The 26,397-nt window shown below is 48.4% G+C and overlaps 2 protein-coding genes across 6 annotated transcripts in view; both read left to right on the top strand.

The window, feature by feature from the left end:
• The window catches only part of LOC100119823 (autophagy-related protein 16-1), a 295,623-nt gene extending 292,181 nt beyond the window's left edge, over positions 1-3,442 (top strand). For 2 of the 3 annotated variants that reach the window (XM_032600452.1, XM_016987746.2), the window contains one exon: positions 595-3,442. In XM_032600452.1, the coding sequence (XP_032456343.1) occupies positions 595-715 (121 nt within the window). In that variant the 3' untranslated portion in view covers positions 716-3,442. The remainder of the gene's footprint in view (positions 1-594) is intronic. The other variant, XM_001603486.6, reaches the window with a different exon arrangement.
• A 2,235-nt stretch (positions 3,443-5,677) lies between these two features.
• Beat-ic (beaten path Ic) lies at positions 5,678-26,315 on the top strand. 3 transcript variants are annotated; one of them, XM_008207757.4, is made up of 6 exons: positions 5,678-6,153; positions 22,521-22,726; positions 23,216-23,351; positions 23,838-23,971; positions 24,855-25,089; positions 25,417-26,315. In XM_008207757.4, exons 1-6 carry the CDS (start codon positions 6,030-6,032, stop codon positions 25,488-25,490), a joined length of 909 nt encoding a protein of 302 aa, XP_008205979.1. In that variant the 5' UTR covers positions 5,678-6,029; the 3' UTR covers positions 25,491-26,315. The 3 variants fall into 3 exon arrangements, with proteins under 3 accessions (XP_008205979.1, XP_016843196.1, NP_001123261.1); XM_016987707.3 differs by lacking the exon at positions 25,417-26,315 and having other exon boundaries at positions 5,702-6,153; positions 24,855-25,372; NM_001129789.1 differs by lacking the exons at positions 5,678-6,153; positions 25,417-26,315 and adding an exon at positions 20,930-20,945 and having other exon boundaries at positions 24,855-25,172.
• Positions 26,316-26,397: the final 82 nt, after the last annotated feature.

The following is a 26,397-nucleotide window of genomic DNA, read 5'->3' as shown; positions in this document are numbered from 1 at the left end:
ACGGACACGGGAAACTTTTACATTTTTGAATTATGCTCGCCACATATATCTTTCCCGAATGCGCGCCTCGTCGAGCCTTTTCCATTTTAACGTGTATTAAGCAATGCTCGGATGAAACGAGCTGTCCATCAGTACGGAGCAGCCATCATTCGCGGCGTTTAACTTCTGACAGTTACTAATTCCATTCTCGATTCTCGATAATTTCACGAACTGTTATACCGACGCGTTAAACGTTCGAATTACTCAATCAAATAAAACGTGCGTACGCGCTTTTGTGAGAAATCGCATCGAGTCGCTTGCGCGAATTTTCAGCGAGATATGGTAGTATAAAAATTTTGCCATCGACTGTTCTATATGTTAACAAGAGTGCGAAATGACTTTCCAACGTGCAAAAAGTATCTTGTGCGATCAGCAATTTTTAACTTGATTCCTCTTTGTTTATACACATAACAAGGCACTTTTTGCGCCTCGAAGAGTCACTTCGTATATACTTTCATAGACGTATGAAAGAAGAAACGAAATTGTTTCGCAAAAGTATGACTGCTAGTGTGTGTATAAATATAAAGCTGTGTTCCCTCTCTCTCTGAATCACAGGACGGCTGTGAATTTTTTCCACAGGGACGCGGTGACAGCAGTCTCCTGGTTTCCGCACGGCACTTATCTCGCCTCAGTGGACAAGGCCAAGTGGGCGACGATTTGGGGCGATCACGTCTGACAGGAGGAACAGACCTGAAACGGATGAGGCTCGCAACAAGCAACTAGCAACTAGCACCAACGTTTCAGGCATCGACGATCAACGCGAGCAACATCATCAGCTCTAAGGATCATGAGAGACAGCGCGCGCAAGTCGCCTGCGTATGTAGAGCGCAGCTGAGCTGCGCGCGAACCGCCGGCCGATTAGCGACGTTTAATAAGTCTCGAATGTCGTAATTCAGGTTTTTCCGTGAAACCATATGCGCGCTCGACTTTTTCTATATACACTGCCGGCGGTGCGCTACTTGTGTTGATTTTCTCCTCCTTCTCGATTCGCAGCTTGTTCGCGAACGGTCGCGAAAGACGTGCGTGCGAAAGGCGCAAGGCAGACGAGTTATGTCCTCTGGCTTATTGACCGAGCTCGCGTACTCTCTGCACCGTGACGGATAAGAATATCATGTACTGTTAAAAGAGCAAAAATTCAAACCTGCCCGCGACTGCTGTACAAGCGCGCGCGCTCCAAAGTGCCAATTGAGAATCTTCAAGCTCTCTTCTTCGCACCGTAACAAGGGCACTGGGCAAATTCTTCATCTTCTTTTTTTTTTATTACTTTTATTACTTTGTATACTTTTTATTAAGAAACGACGAGTTTACCGCTACAATACTCGTTGAACGACACCTTCGTCCGCGCAGCACAAACCGACTATTATTATTGGTATATTTACAGTTTACAATGCGCTGGGATTATTCGCGTTGAATTATCGATTCATCGGGGGTAGTTGGTTTATTATTGCTTACAGCTTCGAACTTATTCGATGCGCTCTCGCGCGCGCGCGTGTGTGTGTGTGTGTGTGTGTGTATGAAATATCCATTACGGACACGTGAACATTTTCTAATACACCGTTTACCGATGACAAGATTAAAAGTTGTCGGAACTATGCCGTCTATGAAAAATAGGAATTTACGAAAGGATGATGAGAAGTGAATTTCGTTTAGCGCTCATTAGGCCCTAATTGATGGGAACGGTGCTATAATACACACACGATTATTTTCCCTAGTTATAACGAAGCTTTGGCGCGCGCAAAAGTTACTGACGAAAATATAGCTTATATCATATATATATAGGTAAGTGTTGAAGCCTACATTTTTTTATAAAATAACAAGCACAATAAATATAACAGAGCTGATCGATAATTGCGAACGTGACGTATATGAATATAGATATATCTGCAAATATATATACACATATGAATAACTAACATTACGTCACTTTATATTGGCCGCAGGCGTGCGCTCGTAAACGTTTGGTTCGCGACCTACATAACGATGACGCGTCAATCAATTAAAGCGAAAAAGTTGGTCGTTTTTAGCGCGAGATGAATCTAGCTATACATAGCATAAAGTCAACGTTTTCTTTTTCAAATAATGTGTAATGGAAAGTCGATTGTGATGAACTACCACGTAGCTCGATATTTTTGTAACGAAACCACGGGACATAGCCTAGCTATATTATATTATGTAATAAAGTGAAAAAATAACTGGGACTGGTGACTGACTCAAGCAGTTTGAAGTATAAAAATAGTATATGATACATAAATAATATTCAGTGATGATAATGATAATAACGATGAATAATATAACGTTATAGTTAATTAGGCGCATAAATTGTCCGTAGCCTCACTGCTATTTTTCTCCTCGCGGAATCATAACGGTTTGTACGATTTTTACCCATCACAACAGTCGTCGTCATGCGTGAATCACCTTTTTTATTGGCCGCAGATAGATGCAAAACTGAGATTACGCAACCAATCGCGTAATCAAAATGTCATCGACGCGTGCATACCGCTGTAAATGTTGAACATTTTCACGGTTTGTTCATCAATTATACTACCCTCTAAGTTTACTCGAGTAAATAATTTCGTAGTATTAAGCTAAACCGATTAAAGAAACTGATTCTCACGTTGATTTGCTTGACATATTTATACGTATACGTAAAATAAAAATGGCTGCAAAGTGTCGTGCGAATCAAAGCGCGCAACGAGTGATCACGTATCGATGATCGAGCATACTCCATACATACGCGTGTTCTTTTTTACTGCATCGAACGAGTGTTTTAACGGTTAGCCAATTTGTTTTGCCGAGTGTATATTTATATGGACTACTATACGCAGTTCAATCAATGTACAAAACAAAAACAAATATTTTGTCACAATTTCGTAAAATATTTCTACAAAGCTCACGTCAATCAATAATCTTGTAATCTACTGCTATAGCTATATGTATAAGGAAACTTTATAAAAGGTAATTCTTTATATATTCGCTTCGTTATATTGACTGGCGAGAGGGGCTGAGGCGTCGCAGATATTGTGTATTATGTGTGCAGGGAGGGGGGAGGGGCGATCCGGCCTCCCGTGACGACAAAATTAATGCTCGCCGTTTAATGTACACCTAATATAGATCCGTCAAATATTCAATATATACATGTATGCGCAGCCGAGGATGAAACATTATTTTGTCGAAGACAGGGGAGGGCTCCCCTTTATCATGCCGCGCATATACACCGGCGAAGCACAGCCGTAGGCCCCCCTCAACGAACAAAAGCATCGTGCGTAACCTGATTTTTTCTCCGCCGCGTGTCGCGCGTTTCATGTGGCAAATATAATGTAAAGTTGTACACAAAAAGTTCGCATCTTGTAAATATTCTATACATATATATTAAATGGATTTTATTGTATTTTCTACAAAAGAGCAAAGTCGTTTTTTATTTCTTGAACGAGGCGGCGCATCATCCTTCATCGTCCTACGCTCTACTGTGCAAGTGTACGGCGCAGCCTTGATCCTTTGAGAGCTGCGGCGTATTGTGTGGCAGTAATTTTAGAATTGCAATATCGCCGGCGCAGGAGGTGAAGAAAGCGAGAGCGAAAGAGAGAGAGAGAGAGAGAGAGAGAGAGAGAGAGAGAGAGAGCCAATTGAATGTCTAGGCCCGGACGGCAACATAATAAGGTACGTAACGCGCAAGAATAGAACCTGCTCGGCGGCGCTGCTTCATCGATGTAGTTTGAAAAGCTCACTCATTAGTCAGGTAGATATAGCAGTAAATTGACAAGCCACAAGCGTTGTGCACGATTCAACAAACTTTCTTCGTATTGTCTAACTCAGTCTCGAGCCGGCGCACAGGCTCCCTGTTCAACTTTAACATTACGCTCTTTGAATGCCATTCGACAGTTCCGACAGTTCCGCTGCTGCCGTCGCCGACGCCGCCGCGCGGTGTTGAATTCAGGAATTCGCCTGGACGAAAGATCGACGTGTTTGACGTTTGCATTCAAACGACTTCTGAGACACTGTTCCGAAACTTGAGGCACGTTATGTATGCTAATTTAATTTGAAAGTCTGCGCGACGACTGCACTGCGTACAGCGATATCGGCGCAACGTCGGCAAATATTAAGTACGCGTTACCGACTAATAATATGCTGTACGACAGCGACGGAGAGCACAGTTTTCAGTCTAAACAGACTCGTTGAAAACCGTTGCTGAAACGAGTTTCCCGCAGCGAGTCAACTGGTTCGTTAAGCCGGAGCATGTTAAGTCGATCACGAGGAAACGGGAGCGAGAAAAACTCGACTTATCTCTGATTTCGTCCGCGCGTGCATCAGCGGGAGGTCGTGTCGCCGCGGATGTATATATAAGTAGTCTGATATGCGAGATCGGCGGCCGGGAGGCAATAAGCGAAGTTAATTCAGTTTTTGAGGGCAGCTCCCCCGCAGCCGCAGCGAGATTGAAAATAAAGCGGAAAAAGGAGAGGAGGCATCAGCGGAACGTTTATCGGATATCCCGGTTACCTGCTGGAACGAACGAACGAACGAAGCCCCGCCGCCGCCACGTTCCTGTCGGTCTCAGCGACACCAAAATTAAAAGTTCGTTCGCGTGCCGATCGCGGGCGTCGAGCATCAGCGCGCAGCTCAGCTCTAAAGCAGGCGTTTCTCTCCGAGAAAGAGTCGAGCGCTCTGGAATGCGGAGCGGAAAAAAGAGAAGAAGCGCCTGCAGAGCCACCGGCGGAAAATAGGAAGAAGAGAGGGATTTCCTCTCCATACGTGTGTATAACCGGAATCTTCGGGTGCGCTGCGGAGCTGGCGTAAATTAGCCCCATGTATACATGTATAGTTGCGGGTCTCGCCTCCGCACTTGGATTTTAATTAATGTCGGGGCCATTGTCTTGCGGGGCCAGGAGCTCGGAGCAGCTGAGCTCTTGAAAGCGACTACGACGACTACGACGACGACGACGACGACGACGACGACGACGACGGTGCTCCGCGCGACCGCAAGCCAGTAGTGATTGGCAGGTTTCGCGCTGCACTCTCTCGGGTGGGAAGGGCCAAGACCGAACGCGCTCGTGAATTCCGCGCATCCCCCCGGCGTGTAAGAGCTGACCTGCCCCGTTCTTCTTCTCGCCTCGCATTCCGACTGCTATCGACGCACACAGATTTCCACTCTCGCGTCGGCTGGCCCAATCACACGGCAGCAGCTCGCGATGCGCACATCAGCGTTGGCGAGCGGAATAGGCCGCGATTCTTTGAGGCTTGCGGTGCAGAGCAGCGAGGCTCGCTGGAAATTGGCGAGTGCAGAATGAAAAAGCAAAAACGAGGCCACCACCGCGAAGCCCATCGATATTGAAAGGTTAAAAAAGATTCAATCAGTCGGCAAGTCTCAGCGCCAATCAATCACCCGGGCAGCAGCAGCCTCCTTCCCTCTGCTCTCTATCTATCTATCTCTCTCTCTCGGGCCACGGCAATATAGTGGCCGGCTATATATGTATTAGGACGGAGTGTGTCGCGCGCGCGAACATCCCTGCAGCAGCGCGGCGGCGGCGGCTGCAGCACAGGGCGTCCGCGCGCAGCGGCAGCGCGCGCGCTTCTCCGGCGCGATAGTTCAGGGGGCTCGAAAATGGCTGAGCTTTGCCGAGTCGCGCGGCTGCGTCGACGCACTGGAAGCTCGCTCTGTGCTTGCGGCGGGAGCCTCAGTAGCCGCTCGACAGCTGCCGTGGGCAGACTCTCGCTTTCGCCGCTCCTCGTTTTGTCTCCATCTCTATCTATCTATCTATCTATCTATCTCGACCACTTTGCATCCATCCGCGAGTGTGAGCGACTCTGTAGCACACGCGCCTCGTGCGGTGATTTTCCGAGCTTCGCGCGCTTTTTCCTGGTGCAGTGCCGAGCAGCGCAGGAGTAGAGCATCGAGTGCGCCAGTTTATCGCGATGATGTGCCGCGCGACCGGAGACGTCCCGCGCTCGCTGTGGTGATCGGTGTGAAGCCGAGAAGAGAAGAGAGATAAAAGTACATGTTGTGCGCCCAGAATCCGCAGCTACCGATACCTGCCGGCATGGCCAGGTGCCGCTGGCAGGCGACGACCGCCGGCTGCCCCGTTCGGCTGCTCCTGCTTCTCGTCCTCGCTGCCGTTTCCGGTAAGAGCGCCAAAGTGCCACCTTATAAGCCGGCGCTCTGCCACCGCAAGTGTCGTGTGCCGTACGACTGAGAGAAAAGATATCAGTGCGCGATAAGCGGTTTGTAAGTAACAGCCCGCGGGAGTTTGATGAGACGGGCGTATAAAGTTTGAAGAATGTTGCGCGGGCGAATCGCGTGTATATCAGATAGTGGGCGTATCGACCCTGTTTTCCATAAGACGAAGGGTCTCGAATTTCCATGGCGGGCGCGTGTGTGTGTGTGTGTGGTGCGGTGGTGCTAAACGATTCCCGTTTCGGGTTAAACGGCTTCCGAGCCCGCGAAGCCCTAAGTTCTCTGGCCTTTGCCGCCTCGAGGGTAATACTGATCACTTCTTACAAAATGCTTCAAAGTAAAGAAGCCATAAATCTGATATTCCTCTCCTGGCAAGCCCCCCTCGTCCGTCGGCCAAGCCCCAAAGGTCCGCTCCTCCTCCAGCTCCTCGACTATGATTGCATAATAAACAGGGCTTCACGCGCCGCGGCGCAAACAAGAGTATAAAAAGTAAACAGGACGCGCGCGGGGAAAATTCAATCATCATTTGGCTGGAAAGAGCGGAGAGTCTTAAATTTTAAGCGAGCCCGCCTCTCGATGCGATCGATGCGAAGAGAGCAGTCGGGCTGGAAAATTCTAACAAGGTGTTAAGCAAAGCAGCGGAGACAGGATCGCGTTCTCTCTCTCTCTCTCTCTCTCTCTCTCTCTCTCGGAGGAGGAGGAGGAGGAAAAGCTCCTCTCGACAAAGCCAAGCTTCGACTCGCGCTGCGGATGGAGACGGAAAATCACAGATAGAACTTCTCTCGAGGATGTCTCGTCGAGATTAAATCAAGCTCTCGCGCCGCAGCCGCGAAAGAGTGAGCGAGAGAGAGAGAGTCAGAGGGAGAAAAAAATTCTCCACGCGAATCGCGTTCGCCTGGCTGCATAATAAAAATACACTTGTCGATTCGAGTGGAAACGCGCCACCGCGATGCGATTTAAATTTCTAGGCACACGCGCCGCGCCGTCGCGCAACTAACGAATCTCGATTTATATACGTTGCGCGGGTTATATGCTTGCAAAAATACACAATCCAATTTTCCATTTTCAAAGGAATATCGGCTCGTCCGCAATCGCTCGTAATCGAATGAGTTCTGTAAATCGAACGCAACGGCTCTCGCTCTGCAAATTAATCTGCCTCGGCTTGTTTACCTGCGGAACCACCACCGCGCTCGGGCAATATTTCCCGCCTCTATACTCTTTTTCGGCGGAAAAAGAAGGTTAAATATAATCCGTGTACACAGCCCCGTGCAGCGATTTCACCGCGCGTGCATCAAGCTTATTCAAACGCTTCGTTCTGAAAATATTTCCTTTGAGGAAATTCATCACTTCGCGAGCGGCGAGTATAACGCGTATAATATTCATCAAACGCGAAACGGCTTTCGAGAGGGTCGAGTAATTTTCGAGCGAGTCGGATTATTATTCTCGCACAATGAGAGTAAATCGAATTCGAGGGTAAATTATTGAATCGCTACATGTATATTGTGCAGCGCGCAACAGAGAGACGGAATTCGCAAGTCACCCCGAAAATCCAGTGAATCATCGAGCGCGTTATTATCGCAAAACGAGTCGAGTCACCTCTATACGCGTACGAGTGCAACAAAGCGCCAAAGAAAGCCGATTGTTTGTTTAAAACACTCGGCGGTAACTTGCCGGACAAGCCGAATAAAAGGCGAGCGCGCGCAGCGCAAAATCAATGGCTCGAATAATTGGAAATTGTAGTTCTCGGGGCCAAGCGCGGCGCTATAAAATTATCAGATGAGTACATTCGGGCGGGCGAGAAAAAAGCTCGGTCGATATCCCGCATCAGCCTTTTCCAGAGATTTACTCGCCGGCATAATTAAAGTGTCACGGACGCGCCGAGAGCGAGTGTAACGTAATCGCGCGGGCGCCGGGCGAAACTATGTCCGTTAATCGCGGCCGCTGTGTAAGAATGCAAAGTAACGACCGTCTGCGTTGTGTATACCTTTGTTCTCCCGGCTGTGAGAAATTAAGCAATTAAGCCGCGGCGTCGGCACACACGCTCTTCGATGTGCGGGGGTGTCTCTGTTGGTCCGCGGTGCAGCAGATAAGAAGAACATTTTCTCGCTCCTTTCGAGCTGATATTGCCGCTCGCGCGCGCAGAGACAGCGGAAAGGAGGAGAGGAGAAAAGAAAAATAGGACGGGCTGAATCACAGACGACAATTAGAGCTCGAGTCCCTACTGCAGGCGCTGAGGGCTTTCATTTCGCGCTCTCCATGATATTTTTGTAACTGGGTGAACGAAGGCTGCGCCGATTGCGATCGGGCTTCGAGCTTGCGCGAACTTTTTTTCATTTTTATCGCTCTGCGTTGTCAGGGCCATAATTTTCGTTCGATTACGAGAGCTGCATATTTTATAGGAATTCTCGCGGTGGCGGCGCGTAAATTGCACCAGTCGGCGATAAAAGTCACAGGGGGAAGGAGGGGGAAGCGATAGTACGACTCTCTCTCTCTCTCTCTCTCTCTCGCGATTGAAACAGGATAGCATGATGAAGTCGCGCTCGTGCGCGGATGTAGGCGTAGTTTCCGCGCGAGCCGATAATTGAATGGGCGTGATTTGATAACGCGCGCTTGCGAGCGCGGGGGTGGAAGTCGGAAAGTTTTAATTGCAGCCCGAGCACGCTGAAGATTACATGTGTTTTACTGGCTGATGATGATTCAAAATTCCGCGCGGGCAAATTCGCCAGTTCAGTAGTTACAAACCGCTTCGCAGAAATTATCCAAGTTTCGTATGGGCGCAGAGCAGAGCAGAGAGAGAGAGAGAGAGCGAACTCGCTGCAGCGCTCTGTGTGACGTGTTCCACGTGAGAAGAAGCGTATAACGAAGCAAAGTTAGGATTTACATTAAGTTCGCGGAGCAGGAGGTGGAAGAGGAGGAGGAGGAGGAGGGTAAATTCTCCCTCGCCGGCCCTTCGCGTCGTCCCATCCGCTCTTGGCTCTATACCGCGAGCGTGTTGGCTCAGCAAGCAACGCGCCGTAGGAAATCTCATTCCGAAAACTGGACTTCTCGCTCGCTCGTGCTCCACACATCCGCAGCCCCCGCAAACTACACACAGCTCTCTAAACGCAATTCCCATTCGAGGCGGCTCTCGCGGAGAAAAAAAAATAAATAAAATCGCCGCGGTAATGCTCGGTACAGATCAGAGCAGCTCACGCGCCGCCGCCATAAAAACGCAATCAGCAAATGCGGCGGCAGCTGATCTCGAAGGGCGATAAAATATACGCACCCTGCGCGCGCCCGGTTTTTCCACATATCTAACGCACGCGGCTCGCGGAGGGGCAAGGCCGTCGTATAATTTCCAGTCGTTGAGCATCGGGACACTCGACGAGGGTCCGCGTTTAATTACATGTATAAGGAGGAGGGGCTGCGGGAAATAAACAAATTGCGTGATCCTTTTTAGCCGGTCGTTAAGATCGTCGCTCGAAGCCCGCGCACGGACGAGCGCAGCAGTCGCGGAGATGATGAGGGATGGATCGCCCGGCTCGAGGTAGGGGCTCTCTCGGCTGCGCGCATTTAAAGGACGTCGCTAAGAGTGTCATAACCCCTCGCGTAAGCCCTTCTTCGGAAAGGATTACTATTACTTCCGCGCCAAGTATCTCCGGCTCTATCCCCGCGCGTCGAGATGTAGCATGTAACTGACTCTCTCTCTCTCTCTCTCTCTCTCTCTCTCTCTCTCTCTCTCTCTCTCTCTCTCGCTCTCGTGGGCGTGGAAATTAATGAAAATCGACGCGACTGGCCGAATAAATAATCCACTTCAATTTGCAGTAAACCACGAGAGAGAGAGAGAGCCGCGAGACGGGGGGAGGAAGTTTATCGCGCGCGACCTTTGAGGCGGATTGAATAAAGGAGCGAAGCAGTGTACTTACACTTATACACTCGCGCGCGCGTAGCCAAGTTTACTGCGCGTTTAGAGCTCGCGCGGCGGTAATCGAAGCCGGACGCGGTCATTCCTTCTGTCCTATCTCGAAAGCGGATTTTCCCGCGAGCGACGAGTTTTGATAATCCGCGCGCGCGCAGCGTACAAAGCGAGTTTATTCCCGTGTACACGCAGTACGCGCGGAGGTATCGTTGATGAAGCTCGGCTCGGTGTAGACAAACTCAAGCAGTGAGAGAGCGAGTGCCGTAACTAAGGCTGCATAAGTTGTTTGTTCAAGCGCAGGGCGCGAGAGCTGCAGAGAGAGAGAGAGAGAGAGAGAGAGAGAGAGAGAGCTGCCGCTGTGCGTATTACATAGCGTATATGTAACACGAGTGTGCATCAGCGGGAGAGAGAACGAGCGAAAGCTCGCCTCGGCGGCTATGCAATTTGTCACGCAACTTTTCCGCGCGCGCGCGCGCTCACGTCCGATCCAGCGGTGCGCATTAAAAATTAATAGGCAAAAATGAGCAAACTTCTCCAACTCGCGCCGCTTGAAAAATGATGCACACATTGAAAACAAGTTCGAGGGAGAGAGAGAGAGAGAGAGAGAGGAGAGAGAAACGCCCGCCGTACAGTGTTTATACTGTATTATAACTCGCACCGCGCGTGTAATATAAGAAGCAATATATTGCATAAGCGCCGAAGAAAAGTGTCGCCCGTCGGAGCATATACTGGTATATGTATATACACACAAGCGACGGGGAATCTATATGTGGGCCATACGCAGGGTAAGCATCTGCCGCAGTTATCAATTTGGCAAATTGCAAATCAATACAGCAGGGCTCCTGCTACCGGCCTGTGTACTTGCATACGCGTACATCCGGATATTTATGCCGCTTGGATGCCCCCCGCGCGCACTTTTCGGCCGTCGAGGACCGCACAAGTTAGCCGACGAGCAAAAACAATGCCAGCGACGATTCCCCGAATTATTATATGCAGCGCGTATAGCTCTTCTCTCTGGACTTTATGGCGTCAGCAGCTCTCGAATGAGTTATTTTCATTTTATTTTCTCCCCGGCGCGCGCAGCTTTCCCTGTCGTTGACGTCGAGTTGTTCTCCGCGGATGGTCCATTCGATCCAGAGGCCACTCGATATCGCGAGCGCTTCGCTCTCTCTCTCTCTCTCTCTCTCTCTCTCTCTCTCTCTCTCTCTCTCTCTCTCTCTCTCTCTCTCTCTCGCTTTGCCTGAAAATGATGCGCACTTGGTCTGAAAAAGGGGAGAAATCGCGCGGCGACTCAAATCGTCGAGGATCGAGAGAATCAATCGTATATATAGGGATACCTTCGGTACGTGTGTATCGTATTCCGCCACTGTTACGTGGAATAACATATTCATCAAATTAACTGCGCGGGGTAAATTCGCTAATGGACGCGGCAAACACCCGCTGCGTGTAAATATGCGCGCACACATACCCCCGGGCGATATTTCGGAAATTCAATAGGCCTTATCAATCGTAAAGTAATTACCGACCAGCGGAGTATGCGTAATACGAGTGTATTCTAGCGGATGCTGCAGCACAGGATCGACGATGGGTTAAACATATCAAACGCGCTATGAATATTATACAAACACGCGAGCGAGTGTAGGAGATAGAGCTTGCGGAGCTTTTTTCGCTGCGCCGTGCGGTAATAACGTTGCCGCAAAAATGGACGTGAAGAGGTTGAAAGAATTTTTCCCCTCGACAATGAAGCTCTCTCTCTCTCTCTCTCTCTCTCTCTCTCGGGGGCCGACGCGCGAGCGCTCGAGGCTCTTGAAAGCAGTGCTTCATCTCTCCCGCATCGCTTCGCGTCTACTCGACGCGAGATAAAGGTAACACCCCCTCCGTTGCTGTTATGACCAGATATTTGGCTTCTCTCTCCCTCGCGCTTGTCTCTCCGCGGCTTCGTCGCTCGCCTGTGTATGCGTATATCTATACAATACGGCTCTGGAATCGCATCTGAACCGACGCGCGCTGCACACGCGAAGCTCCGGCGAGTATCGAGGAGCGGCACGCAAAGAACGAAGCTCAACTTTTTTGAATTTTCCGTGCGCGTGCCGCTCAAACTAGCTTGTATATTATTCCTCCTTGGCGCATCGCAAACATTTCGCCTGTATAATAATAATACGCGCGCGCATTCCGTCTATGGTTTCTCAATTTTCGTTTTTTGAGGTAGGTATAGGACTTCAAACGTATACGCAATCGACTCGACGGGGATTCTGTATCCATCATGGAACATATCGAATTCGGCATTTTTCGACGCTTAATTGCTGCCATTCTCTCATAGTGCTGTGTACAAAAACTATACGCGGCGCCGCAGCCAACGTTTCAATCGTTAAGCCGGCGCAGCGTGAACGAAAAAGGTATTCCGTCAAATTTCAATGTAAATTTGCGGTCGAAGGGTTTTTTTTCTCTCTCGCTGTATTCGTTTTATCCAGTGGAAGGAGGGCGAAAAAAAAATTCTATAAAATCCAGCGCAGTCCCCGGGGATCAGCCCCGACACGGCTCTTTTCTCTCTCGCGCCAAAAATATTAACAACGAGCGCGCGTAGCGAGGGCGTTTCAGCGAGAGTCCGACGAATTTTTCTGGGCGCGCAATCGCCGCGCGCTCGAGAAAAAGTCTTGAGAATCAGGGGAAATTAACGATTATACGAAATCAAACAATCCAATCTGGCCGCTCTCTCTCTCTCTCTCTCTCTCTCTCTCTCTCTCTCTCTCGCTGCCTCTGCTAAATCACAATCAGCCGAGCTCGACCGCTGCTCGCGGTATTATGGCGGCGCGCTATATACTCGAAGTTAAGCCATTTTTCGCTAAACCAGTTTACGATGTCAAAGTTTGCGCCCTCCCACCGTCGCCGTAAGTACGTGAGCTCGCGCGCGCACACGAGAGGGGGGAGGAGAAGGAGAGAGAACAGGACCGAGACAATGAGAGAAAGTATATACCTATATACACGCATGTATATAGGTGGGAGAAGCCGAGCAAAGCTCCGCAAGCTCTCGATCGATATACCGGACTCCGCTGTGCGCTAAAGCTCGAACTTTCAAAAGATCAACGAAACCGTAAAAAATATATCTAGCCCCCGCGATTCCCGGTATTTATTGCAGGGTTGTATAAAATAACACGTGCGTGCTGTGTATAAAGAATATGCGCTTGAACCGAAGCGTTTTTCTTGGAAATGAATATGCAAGTTAAGTTGAAATCGTTAAGGGGGAGTGGGAGCTAAAGCTTCGCAAATGCGCCACGGGGTATTTAGTATTTCAAATGCCAAAAAATAAATAAAAGTCGGATTGACCTTTTCTTTCGGTAGAATGATTCACTGCTCTTAACCCTATATGGCGCTGCGCTCATTATATTGATGAAATTTCAAAATAAAAAAAGTTAATAAGTAAAATTGGGGTCCGAGGTTGGCGCTGCAATCGCGTAAACACACGTAAACACCCGCTCGTATTTCACAACTTCTAGAAAAACTAAAAGTCCGATTGACATTTTCTTTCGGTAGAATGATCCATTAAACTCAACACTATGGCGCTCTGATCTTGGTTTTTCGTGGCAAGCTTTATTTAAAAAGTTAGATGAAGTGAAAAAACAAGGTTTTTAGCTCCCACATTCCCTTAAATAAAATGCAAAACTATATAGTTCTAAATAATTGAAAAACAGTTTACGAAATTCCCTGTAAAACGGTACAACAAGGTTTCGAAAAAGAAAAAACTGTCGAGAGAAATTTTGAAAACAGAATCAAAGGTATAGGTAGTATAATGTAGCACTATTCGATTTCGCACGGGATTCTCGGAACCTGATGCAAATAGTAGAGATAATTTGTTTGGAATATGGACAATTGAGTATTCATCAAAATACCTAGAATAAAATCAAAATTTAAACAATTCAAACAATGAACTACACATCATCTATGTGCCATTCAGACAGGCTTGGATTGTTGAACTGGCGCTGAAATCTAATCCTCAATAATGCTTTTCACCGCCCGTATGCAGCAAAAAGTTATAGCGCTATCTATTGACAACGCACGACAGCTGAATTTCGAGCGGATGTTGAAAGAGGTGGATGTTGAAAAAGCGGATGATCTCTGGCAGAGATTAATTGGCATACCCTTTTTCTGTCCTACGACTACGTTATTTTTTATAACTATTTCGAGCTTTTTACAGGCTTCTCCAAAGCCCCATCCCTCGACACTTTTCTCCGAAAGCTTTTGGAGCTGAAATTCGGCCGGATTTCAAAAATTTAGCGAGATAATCCGGCGAACTTATCGGCGGAATCTCTAGCAGCATATTCGGGCGAAGCTTCTCTCTCTCTCTCTCAGCTGCGACGACAAGCGGTAATTGATTCCGAAGATGCAGCGCGCGCGGAGAGAAAGAGAGCCGGGTTTACAAGCGCGAAAGTGAGTCTTTTCTGCGCTAGCGAGGATATAGAAAGAGAGCAGCTGCTGCAGGCGTCGTTAAATATATCGTCCCTCTCTCGCTCTCAAAAGATAACGCCTTTAACGAATGGCATCAGAGCAGTAGAGCGCCAGCCGGCTCTATACACACACACACACACACACGCGCGCGCGCCCCAAAGGGATCGGAGCATTTTTCCCCCGAGTGGAAGTCCGGAGAGGCTCCATTAAAAAAAGAGAGAGGGCGCGTGGGCGGTAAAAGATAGAAAAGAGAAATCCGATGAGTTTTGCATTGTGCCGAGCGCTTTCCAGCAGAGGGAGGACGGGAGGCGAAAAACCAAGCAGCTGGCGGAATAAACATGTAATAGGAGAGAGCGCGCGCGCGCTTCATCGGCGATATATCGGTCGAGTATGAACGAGCGCCCGCTGTTTTCAGCGAGCTGGAAAATAGCGGAGCCAGCTGCGCGCGCGGAGGTAAAAAAACACACGGCCTCGCGGCTGAAACAAAAAAAAAACACGCAAACTAGCTGCCAAGTGCTCTGAGGCGATAACAAAAATTATGCGCCGCGTGCAGCTCGCTCGCTCGCTTGTGTGTGTGTGTGTGTGTGTATATATACGCTTTCGAGAGAGAGAGAGAGAAGTTTACCCGATGGATTACTCCCCCGACGGCTTATGCTGCACTCGATTTTTTTCCCTCTATAGCCCCTCGGATTTCATCGACTTTAAGCCATCAGCTCCGCATAACGCGCGCAGCTCTTATTCGCGTTTATGCTGATGATGACGCGCGATCGCATGCCTCGGCGATAACGAGCCGCCAGTTTTCTCGCGCGCGAACAAAAAAGCTCCCGAATATAAATTGAGAATATTATAAACGCCCTGACGAGTCGCTTAGGAATCGCTGTCGCCCCGCAGTGCAGCGAGCGCCGGGATGGATGGAGGGGAAAAAATGTAGTAATGAAAGGGTGCAGGATACATAAGCGAGCGGCTAGTAATTTTCTGCCGTTTACCGCCGCGCGGGTAATAAACCACTCGCCGTGTGTACGCAAAGCGTTCATTTTTTCCCCGACTGTTTACATTTTGATATTATTTCGAGTGTGCGTATGGATCAATTACGCGCAGCTCCGCCAATACTTTTCAAGGGCATAGCGCGTGGCTCTCTCTCTCTCTCATCGCGATGATGGATTTATGCGCTTTTTGCCCGATTGAATTACTACCCTTCGCGATCCTCTTTCACTCGGCGGCTCGCTGCGCGAATGCGTCGAGTATATTTCGAAAAAAGAGGGCTGACGCGCGCTTTGATGGATTCGGAGAGAGCTTTATTAACGATTATTCAATTTAGTTGCCGCGGGATTTACGACTACACTATTTTTACACCAGCAGCTCCCGCAGCGCGTGCACGCATAAACTGTCATGTAAACTGCTATACCGCGCAACACAGTATATATAGTTACAGTATACAGGCAGCCGCGAGGCCGTATAGCGCGCTCGTATAATACGAAATTTTCAGTCGCGTCGCCGGCGATTAACAACTCGCCCTATCCGCGTATATAAATTATTTTCCCTCGCGGCGCGATTTACTCGCATACACGCGCATGCGTACATGCGCGGCCGGATGTATTTTCGGAGGAAAGCTGCGAATCACCGATATCGCGTTATAATAACTTTGGAATTACACGAGTAAATTCGCGAGTGTCTCCGAGTACACCTAGAGCGGCCCTCTCTTGGCCGCGCGGTGCGGCCAGCTGGCAGGCATTCAAAAAGCCTTGTCGGGATCTACGCCCGGATATGCTTGCGGAAGACTCTTATTTCGCCTTCTATCGCGAAATCTGTTTTGTCGCCGCCGCCGCAACTCCGGAAACTCTCTCCTTGAAAAATAAGGAAGAAAAAAGGGCGAAACCCCGCGCACGGGCAAATAATTACTTTTTAATTGCGCATAGCTCGTATAACTTAGTTACAACATTTGAAATTCGCGTTTCGCAAACACGGGTAAAACCTGCACGGCAATAACAGAGAGGATTTCCAAAGCGAGCGAGAAGCGTCATAGGGTATAAAACTAAAAATTCCGCTATGAGCAAAAGCCCGAACAATCGGCCGCGACTTTTTGTCCATAACGCGCACGCCTGAGGTTAAAGGGATTGCACAGCCCCGCCGCGCGTACAAAGACGGAAAATGAAATACGCGGCGAGATAGAAACTGGCGCACGTGCGTTATATACGGAAAAAGGTATTAAGAAAGAGAGAGAGAGAGAGCCGGCAGCGATTTTCAACAAGTCGGACAGAAAGTAATTTTCACGTATTGGCGCAAAAAGAGAGAGCGCTGCGAACAAGCTGTGGAACACACCTCCGCTTCGCTCTCCTCTCTATAGTTATATACATCGGCAGCAGCAGCTCTCCGCCCGGAGACTTAGAGCTACGCGGGTAATTCAAGCCGCCGAACATCGACAGACGCTTGTCTTATCTGCTAAATGCTCGATTCCCGGCTGTTTCTCTATATGCCGCTGCTGCCGCTCTGCTACTCTATCTCCGCCCATACACACACGCGGCGCAAGCTTGCGGCGAGGGGCAACAATGGCAATTTGCGAAATTGCATTTCTCCCCGGCAAGCTCTCTCCATTTCGAAGACCGCCTGATGCCGGCCCGCACACGCGATACACCGCCGCGGCTGCAGCCGATATGTTTGTCAACGCAGGCGCGCGCGCGCGATTCCCTTTAACACATTTGTCATTATCACTTTTCCTATCCTTGTTTTCCTCTCGACCGCGGCCATCAGATTTGCCCTTATGAAGCTTGCAATAACGCGAGCTTTTTCCCGCGCACGAGGACCATCGAACTTTATTGATTCTCTCTCTCTCTCTCTCTCTCTCTCTCTCTCTCTCTCTCTCTCTCTCTCTCTCTCTCTCTTTCTTTCGTGTTTGTATTTATTCTGTTCGCGTGCATTTTTTCTCTTCAATTACAAGCATGTAAGCGGTCAATATTTGTTTAAGCGAAAAAACTGCGAAAAAACGCGCTCGCGCGATTATATTCCATCTGCCTTTCCGAGAATTTTACGCGCGTTTTCTCTCGATCCTCCGGCAGGTTCGTTTCACCGCATAATGCATAAGGATCGCGCTTGTATTTTTATATAAATTTTCTTTCGAGTACAGCTGCGTGTTTTTAATTAACGCTTCATAGAATAGAACAATATTTTTTGAAATTACAAGTTCGCGTTGATTTGCGCTTGTCCAATTAGCTTTGCGGTAATAAGAGAAGAAATATTTAACACGAATCGATTCGGCACATACGAGACTGTTCCAGAATAATGAAAAGTCGGTATTGTTCATCCACTCCAATCCAAAAAGTTGATTTGAAATACAATTTGTTACTTTATTTTGATTAGTTTAGAAAAATCTTACGCAAGCTAAATTGTACTGTTTTTGCTATTCCTTTTTTTGCAATATCCTACGTCTCACTCATCACTCAATAAAATCCGTATAAAAATTCGCGTTGAATCCAAGTGCGCGCGAAACGTTATATCCTGCGATGACTCTCCTCATATACAGCTAACGAATTTTCGGGAAATGAGGATGAACGTATATAAAGCACTTTTTTTTTTAATTAACACAAATTCTTCAACGCGAAACGAAATTAATTCGCTGAAAAGTATAACAACCCCGAGGTAAAAAATTATTAAATCCTGCGAAAGGAAATTATACTTTTTCTGGGTAGAGCTAAAGATAATACTAAGATATAGCTAGACATAACGAATAATTTAATTATATTATTCGAATCTCCGAAAAGTGTTCTCGCGGGCACTATGATGGCGCAAGACTTGCAATAAGAGTATAATTACGAAGATCATTATTACATCGATGAGCAAACGAAAGAGTATTTTCCGGAAATTAGCGGCGTAATTACGCGGGGATACAGAAAGATCGATAGCGCGCGAGAGCATCGACGCATATCATCAAAGGCGAAAAAGCCTTCTCGCGGCTATACACAAGCGCAAAGCTCGGAAAATGTTCTCGCGGCTTTTATTCGCTACAAATTATCCGTCCCTTTTGCGCCATCAGTCGTCCGTCGAAAATCACGTTTCCCGCCCCCGATCGATAATCCTTTATACCAGAGATGATAGCGTTGGCTCGTTAAAATTTTACGAGTCGAAAATGCACACGCGCTTTCCCGCGCAGCGAAATGTTTGCGCCGCGTTTTAGGCGAAAGGGGCTAAATACATTTGCGGGCCAAGCAATAATTATAAAGCAAACAGCGTACGTATATACCCGCGAGGCCATACACGAGCAAACGAAAAACGGCGAAAAAACATGAACCGGGCCGAAAAATATAAGCGTCGGTGGCTGCATGTGCGCGTCGATTATTCAGGCCGGTTTTTCGCGGAGCTTTGATATAATGCTGCAAACAAGCGAAACGCCCCACTGACTGATTGGGGATCAAACGAAAAGGAGGTGATGGATCGCGGAATAACAGTAGTATAATATAGAGCGAGGAGCTTTATCCCCGGATATACTTCCGCGTACAGGCTTATAATAAACAGGAGAACTAACTACACAGAGACGCCGGGGAAGTAGGCGCGAGAGATCCGGAGCCAAAGCCCAAATGTAAAGAATATCGAGGAATATCCGCGCCGAGAAAGGAGCTCGACAAATTCGGCTGCAGGGAGATTCGCGTTCGTGTGTGTGGCTACGCCTGCAGTAAATCACGGGCCACATACTTTTCGAGTTAAGCTCCGCTCGGATTGTAGTACGCCGCTGTCGCGCAGCGGAGGGAAAAAGTCCCCCCCCCCCTGGTGTATATGGCGCCTATGTATGTGTGCAAAACTTGCGCGCCACAATCTCTCTCTCTCTCTCTCTCTCTTTTCCTCAGACTAGCTCTGTGCGAGGGTAGAGTATAGGTATACACACAGAGCAAGCCATAGGGGCTGGCAGTTAGGCCGAATAAGAGTCCTCATGGGGCAATGAGATTTACCTCTTTCTTCGGCTCGAAAGTTGCGCTCGCGGCAAGGGATGTCTGTATCCTCCGCGGGGGATTGCACGCGAAAAGTCGACTGAGAGCAAGAGAGAGAGAGAGAGAGAGAGGAAAGAATGGTTATATACGCGCACGCGGGCTGCTCCAAATAAATTCTCTCCCTTGTGCTGTGTGTTTGCGCTGTACGTATACACACCTATACACAACAACACGCAACGGACGTCCGCTTTTCCGCAGCCAGAGCGGCGTCGTCGATTTATATACCTACTCCGACGACGTGCGCTCTCTCCCTCTGCCTACCCTGCGCACCCCCTCGCGCATTATTGTTATATTATACGCGCCGCCAGAGGAAGCCGTCCTGCACACGCGCACGTGCGAGGCCAGGGGAGATGCAAATCCCCGAAATTTCGCGACACAGCATTATTCGCGAGAAAGGCTAGCCTCTGGATATCCTATACACACTGCAGCGTCGCGCGAGTTCGGGGCTTTGCCTCTCCTGCAAAGCCAGATAGGCCAAAGTGCCCGCACCCTCTTTCCTCCGCTCTATATAGGTACACAAAGTCTCTCTCTCTCTCTCTCTCTCTCTCTCTCTCTCTCTCTCTCTTCTCTCTTGGGCAGCTTTTACTTGGCGCGGCGCGGATCCCCGATTCTTGGGCGTGCGGAGAAGCTGCGGTCGAACCGCGCCGGACTACACACACACACACACACACACACATGGTATCTGGCCTTCTTTCCGCATGTCGGAGACACTGATTTATTTATAACGGGGATTTAGGCCCTGTAATACTGCTCGGCCAGCGTTTACTCTATACGCACGATGTAATTGATGACGCAGCTCTACACGTGTAGCCATACATCCCTCCCGCAAGCTGCCAGCACACACACGAGTAAGGCCAATTTTCTCTCCCTTCAACGCAGAGAACGATATATTTATCATTGTTCTCTCTCTCTCTCTCTCTCTCTCTCTCTCTCTCTCTCTCTCTCTCTCTCTCTCTCTCTCTCTCTCTCTCTGCAAAAACACGCCGCCTCTATGTTGCGTTGTCGTATTGGAATGATTGTTGCAGAATTTGCGAAAACTCGATCGACGATTTTAAAGCAGCAATAAATTTAATTATCACACCGCGGATTTTTCTATAGCAGAGAGTAACTACATTATACTCGCGAGCAGCATTTTCAATTAAGTTCAATTAAGTTAATCGCGGCGCACTGACCGACTTCTTCAGAATCGACAACGCGCGTGTATTACGATTATTAATTATTTACAGCGCACAAAGCGCCGGCTTTGATTATTTTCGTGCTCCTGTACGCGCAGCGATGAAGTATAAATTTCGTACATACCTAGCGCGTCTCGTTAATAAACGGCGATCGAATGAAGCGTTAAATTCGCGGTCAAAGGTCGTGCTGTTTTGTCGGTGCGTGGGAGTTATGTAGGTACAACGCGACGGAATGAAAAAACTTTGCAGTCCGCGGATGGGAACGTAAAAATTAAATTAATTTCCGTGCGGCAGCCGAATAAAAGCTGCACATTTATTTAATAAGTTTCGAAATTCCATGAGCCTTGCGCGGGAGCTCCGTATAACTCCGAGCAGAGCAGAGGGGAGGGGGGGGGGGACTATCGATGCAATTAAATATTCGCTATGATAAAAACTTGCCCATCAAACTGTTACGCCGAGAGCGCAGAGAAAGAGAGCCTGTAAAGTTTCCACAACTTTTTTCAAAGTGTCTTTAAAAACTTTATACTCGAACTTTCATTATGCGCAATAATGAGACGGCTGAAATCTTAACTACTCCCTTTCTTCTCGAATTGCGCGCATACGCGATTGATAATCGATAATTCAAAAAGTTGTTATATACGCGCACAATACGCGCGCGCACATCGTCGCAGAAAGAAAACGCGTATAATGACCGATGACGCGGGCGAAAGCGAAACGCAGCAGTAGTGCAGCTGGATGTATAATAACAGCCGGGGGGCCGACGTCCTTATAGTCTCTCTTTCTCTCTCTCTCGGACGGTATAACGACCCGTCGTAAATTTTTTTACGAGTCGCGCATATAAAAGTTGGGTAAAAAGCGCCTGTCCCCGCAGCGATATCGCGCAGACTCTTATAGTGCGCTAATCGCGGATCTGTGCAACTATACGCCAAAGGCGCAATTCGTATACAGCTGCACGCGCGAGCGTGTGAACGCATCTACTATGCACTGCGAATGACGACATAATACCGCGATGAATAAAAAGCGCGAGAGGTTCGGTGCGGCCGCGGAAGCATCTCTCGCTGTCTGGATGTGGTCGCGGGGATAAAATCGAATTCGTTCCGCGTATAAACCGCGAGAGCGCTCGGACGCACGAAAGCCGCGGATAAATAGGATAACTGGCTGGGAATGCGCGCGACTACGCGCTAAATACGAACTCGTTGATTGAATTAACCCCGAGAGGGAAAAATAAAGCGTTCGTTGGCTCTGATTATACGGAGTTAATTGTACTAATAAGTAATAACTCCCCGCAGCTCTCGCGGTTGTGTGTATATAACTATATATGTATAAATGATTGCGTAACCCGACGTATAACCGATATAGAATAAAACGAGAGCTTTCTATATTCTTTTCCCCCTTATTCGCGCGCTTCTTCTATTATATCCGGTATGGCAAGTGCGCGCGCGAAACGATGAAACAGCATTAAAGTGGACGGGCATATCCCTGGATTTTGAGGCGGGAAGCCTGTCGTTTCTGAGTAATGGCTTTTTATGCGGCAGCGAAATTCTTCTTCTTCTTCTTCTTCTTCTTCTTCTTCTTCTTCTTCTTCCCGCTCGCTCGCTCGCTCTCGCCTCTTCCTTTATTACCCCACTCGCTCGGCTTTTCTCGAATTATTTTTCCGAGAGTAGATCGCACTTTTCTCCGCGGCGACGTGTATAATTATTCGAACTCGAAAAAAATAGAGATCGCAATGCGGCCTTGTATATAATATAATACATATAACTATACTGTGTATAAGGATCTAAGAAACGCAATTTACATTTTTGTCCTGTGTGTGTGCGAATTAGGTACGCTCGGCGAAATCGACGTGACGATAAAAATCCCGATAGCCGTGGCCGAAAACTCGACAGTCAACATGACTTGCGAGTACAACCTGCGAAACATGCCATTGTACTCGGTCAAGTGGTACAAGAGCCAGAATGAGTTCTACAGGTTCATCCCGAAAGAGATGCCATCCAAGTCAGTCTTCCCGCCGCTCTCGGCAAAGGTCGACGTGAGTATAGTTTCATTATTTTATTCCAACTTACAGAGCCGAGAATATCTTTCAATTAAATGCTCTCGCGGCCGGCCGTGTAACAAATGACGGGTCGCCGGGCAGCAGCAAAAAAGAAGGAAAAGAGAGTAATAGCGATAAAGCCGTCAACGGCGCGAGAGCGAGCGGTAAATCGCGCGGCCCGCTTCGAAATTTCGCTAAGCGCTAGATTATTAAAATTTTCGGCCGGGCAAGGCGCTTGGGCTGCGGAGGGAATTTATGCGCGAGCACGCGGAATGCAGCCGAGAGAGCCGCCGGGCGGTAAAGCGCGAAGCGCGAGTAACGAGCTCGGGTATTTATCGATTCACGGCGGCCTCGCAGCGCCCCGGCGCCGGCGTTTTTCGCGCATCGCAATATATATAGAGCAATGCGACAATCTCTCTCTCTCTCTCTTTTTTTCTTTCGCACACATGCAGTATTTGTAATGAAATCATTATACCGACGTTGCAGCTGAACAAGAGCGACGAGCACACCGTCGTCCTGAAGAACGTCGAGGCGGACCTGGCGGGCAAGTATCGCTGCGAGGTCTCCACGGACGCTCCCACTTTCATCACGAGGATGGAGTCGAGTTACATGCACGTCGTTAGTAAGTAGCCCCGCGCGACGCGCAGAGCGAATCGCTCGAGTTTTTGGCCGCGCGCAGCATTGTTCCCCGAGTTGTTGTTGCTGCAGTTTCGCGCATCATCGACGGGATAAAGCGAGAGCGGCCCTGGCCCCCTGTATACCATACGGACATAAAAGACGAGGCAGAAAAAGAGAGGATAGCCTGCGCTGACCCGCCGCTCTTTCTCGCGCATTGTTTCGCTTTCTTTCCAATTTATCTCCTCGCAATCTGTCCACGCGCGCTCGCTATGAAAGCAAAAACGCGCATTCTTCTCTCTTTCTGCTATTGTCGGCGTAATCGCGGCCAATTAAAACGCAGTTAGCCGCGGGGGCTAACCTGCAGCCCTTTTTCGCTCGTATTCTCTCTGCGTCGAAAAAAATTGCCTCTCCCAGGCTCCCAGTTGCGAGGGCGAACGCGGCTTTTTCGTTAAATTCCCGCATGCTAAAAAGACACACTTGATTCTCGCAGGGCTGCCGGAGGGAAACCTGACGGTGCGCATGGAGAAGCCGAGGTACGCGCTCGGCGACACCGTGCGAGGCAACTGCACCGCGCCACCGGGCAATCCAGCGGCCAACATCACCTGGACTGTCAATGAACTTCCGGTAAGCGCTCCCCCTACTATCGACGATACGCATCTCCAAAGGAGAAAAACCGGTCGCGCGGCCTTTGTAATGGCCATTTAATACGTCACTTTCATAGCTATATAACTTCCGTAATATTAAGCTCGCTCGCAGCTGTAATTCATCGCGCGCCGCGGCCTTATGCAAAATTCGCTTGCGAGCGCGCGCGCGCGCGACATCTTAATGATGAAATTCCTTTGATTCCCCCCTTGGTGCGCGCGTCTTCCGCAGGCGGGATTTTCAATTTTGAGGCGCGCGTGTACGGCGGTCGCTGTAATTGCGTAATGCCACGCTCGTGCGATTAAGGAGCGGGCACGCACGCACGCACGAGAGACGGAATCTCGCATAATCGGAAGCTTGATTAACGCGTTGACCGAGCAAAGTGCTTGAGTTTTTTCTGCCAGAAGCGTTTAGCGATTGGCGTCGAAGTTTACCTTATTCGTGCGCTAAAGCGTTCGCTTTTTATAAAGTGCGCAGGCGCGCTTTATATAACGCATACACATAGAGCAAGAGTAGAGCACAGAGGTAAAGAGCGGAGGAGAGAAAAAAACGCAGGAGCCCTGCAGATACAGGCGAATCCACTTTTCGCTTCTCGGGAAATGCATTAGCGAAAGTCGTTATTCCGCCGCGAGATAAACCGCGCGCGCTTTTTTTTCCTCCTCCTCCTCGCTCGAGATACACACAGCTCTTTTCGGAGCTTTGTCGCGCGCTTATGAAAGCCGACTCTCGATATAACCAGAGAGAGCCAGACAGCGAGCGATGTGCGAGGGAAAGAGAAGGAGCGATTAAAAGTGCATTACAGCCTCGTTAAGCGCCGAGTCGTCCGTATAGATATAGATTATAAATGTTCTACACCTACCTACAGGTGAACTCGAGCTACATCAGGAACATCCCGACGAGAAACGTGACGGACAATCGGACCATCAGCATCGCCGGGCTCGAGTTCGAGCTCGTGCCGGAGAGCTTCAGCAACGGTAGGCTGCGCATCACCTGTCGGGCCGACGTCTTCCACCTGTACGACGAGAAGGCCACCGTTGTCCTCGACGAGGAGCGCCCGAGACTGGCCTCGGTCCTCGGCACGCGGGAGTCCTCCCACAGCCGTAATTATGCATACATTATATATTGCGCATTTGCATTTCAATGGAGACGGCCGCGGGGAGAACTAAACATTTGGCCCGAATAATGCGCATGTTATACCAAAGTGGAAAATCACAATTTTTTAAACCCCTCACACGAAAGCAGAGGCAAAGAGCTTTATAACTTATAAGCCCCGAATGTTTGAAATAACGAGCGGCCATCATCGGATCAGAAGCTATAGAGGGTTTTTTGAATAAAAGAAAAGCCGAGCTGTTTCAAACATGCACAGACAACTCGGCAACTAGTACTCATTTATAGTTATTTAATTTCTCATTGTCTCTGCCAAACAGGAAGCAGCGGCGCAAGCGACGCGACAAGCTGGCTTTTGGGGCTGACAATCGCGATCCTGGCCAGGACGAGATAACATCAGTAAGAGGAACGCCGACACGATGCTATAAAATACGCCATGATGAAGGAAGGAAAAAACTGCAGATAGAAGCGAACGACGCCGTGTGTTTGTAAAGTTTTTAAATCAATCTCGTCGAGCGGAGCTTGCAGAGAGAGAGAGAGAGAGAGAGAGAGAGAGAGAGAGAGAGAGAGAGAGAGAAATGCCGACGGAACGGAATATACTTACGCGGTATATTATGCAGAACAGGCCAAAGTGTTTCACACACATGCACACGCACGCACACACACACACACACACACTGTACTAATGCAGAGATCGACGTATCGAGCGTATGTTATTTGTGTAAATAGAATACTAATTTAGTAAAAAGAAACTGTCTGTACGTATAAAATGCGTGACGCGCGAATTTGTAATCCAAAATAAAATGTATGTCATAAATGGTGATGACGCGATGATATGGCGACGACGCGAAGACGAAGAGAAAAATGAACGTGGAGGCCCACGAGATGAAGCAGAAGAAGAAATATATATATATATACATATACGTAGTTAAGATGTTCCCTCAGAATATCAAAAATATCTCGTTTTGAGCGTATATATATATATAAAAATAACAAGAACGATCTACATGCCCGATGAATATTTTTTATTCGATCCCGACAGCTTTTTTTGGTACCTGGCAAATAAAAGAAAAAAATATAATATCGCTATTATATATACTGCCTATACACAAGAACGTCCTATCGAGCTCTTATAAGACGAAATGTTGTTATTGTTTCCCATGGAATCTTGTTTGAATGACTAACGAATAAATATTGATTTTCGTTACGTTCACAGCTATATAAATCCCGAATTTATTTATCACAGATTCCCTCTATGCGTCCTTTTTTCGATCACCCATATACATTTAATATATAATAAT

This window comes from Nasonia vitripennis, chromosome 5 (assembly GCF_009193385.2).
Source record: "Nasonia vitripennis strain AsymCx chromosome 5, Nvit_psr_1.1, whole genome shotgun sequence".
NCBI lineage: Eukaryota > Metazoa > Arthropoda > Insecta > Hymenoptera > Pteromalidae > Nasonia > Nasonia vitripennis.
Note: the sequence above shows the minus strand (reverse complement) of the source record. Positions and strands in the feature narration are given on the sequence as shown.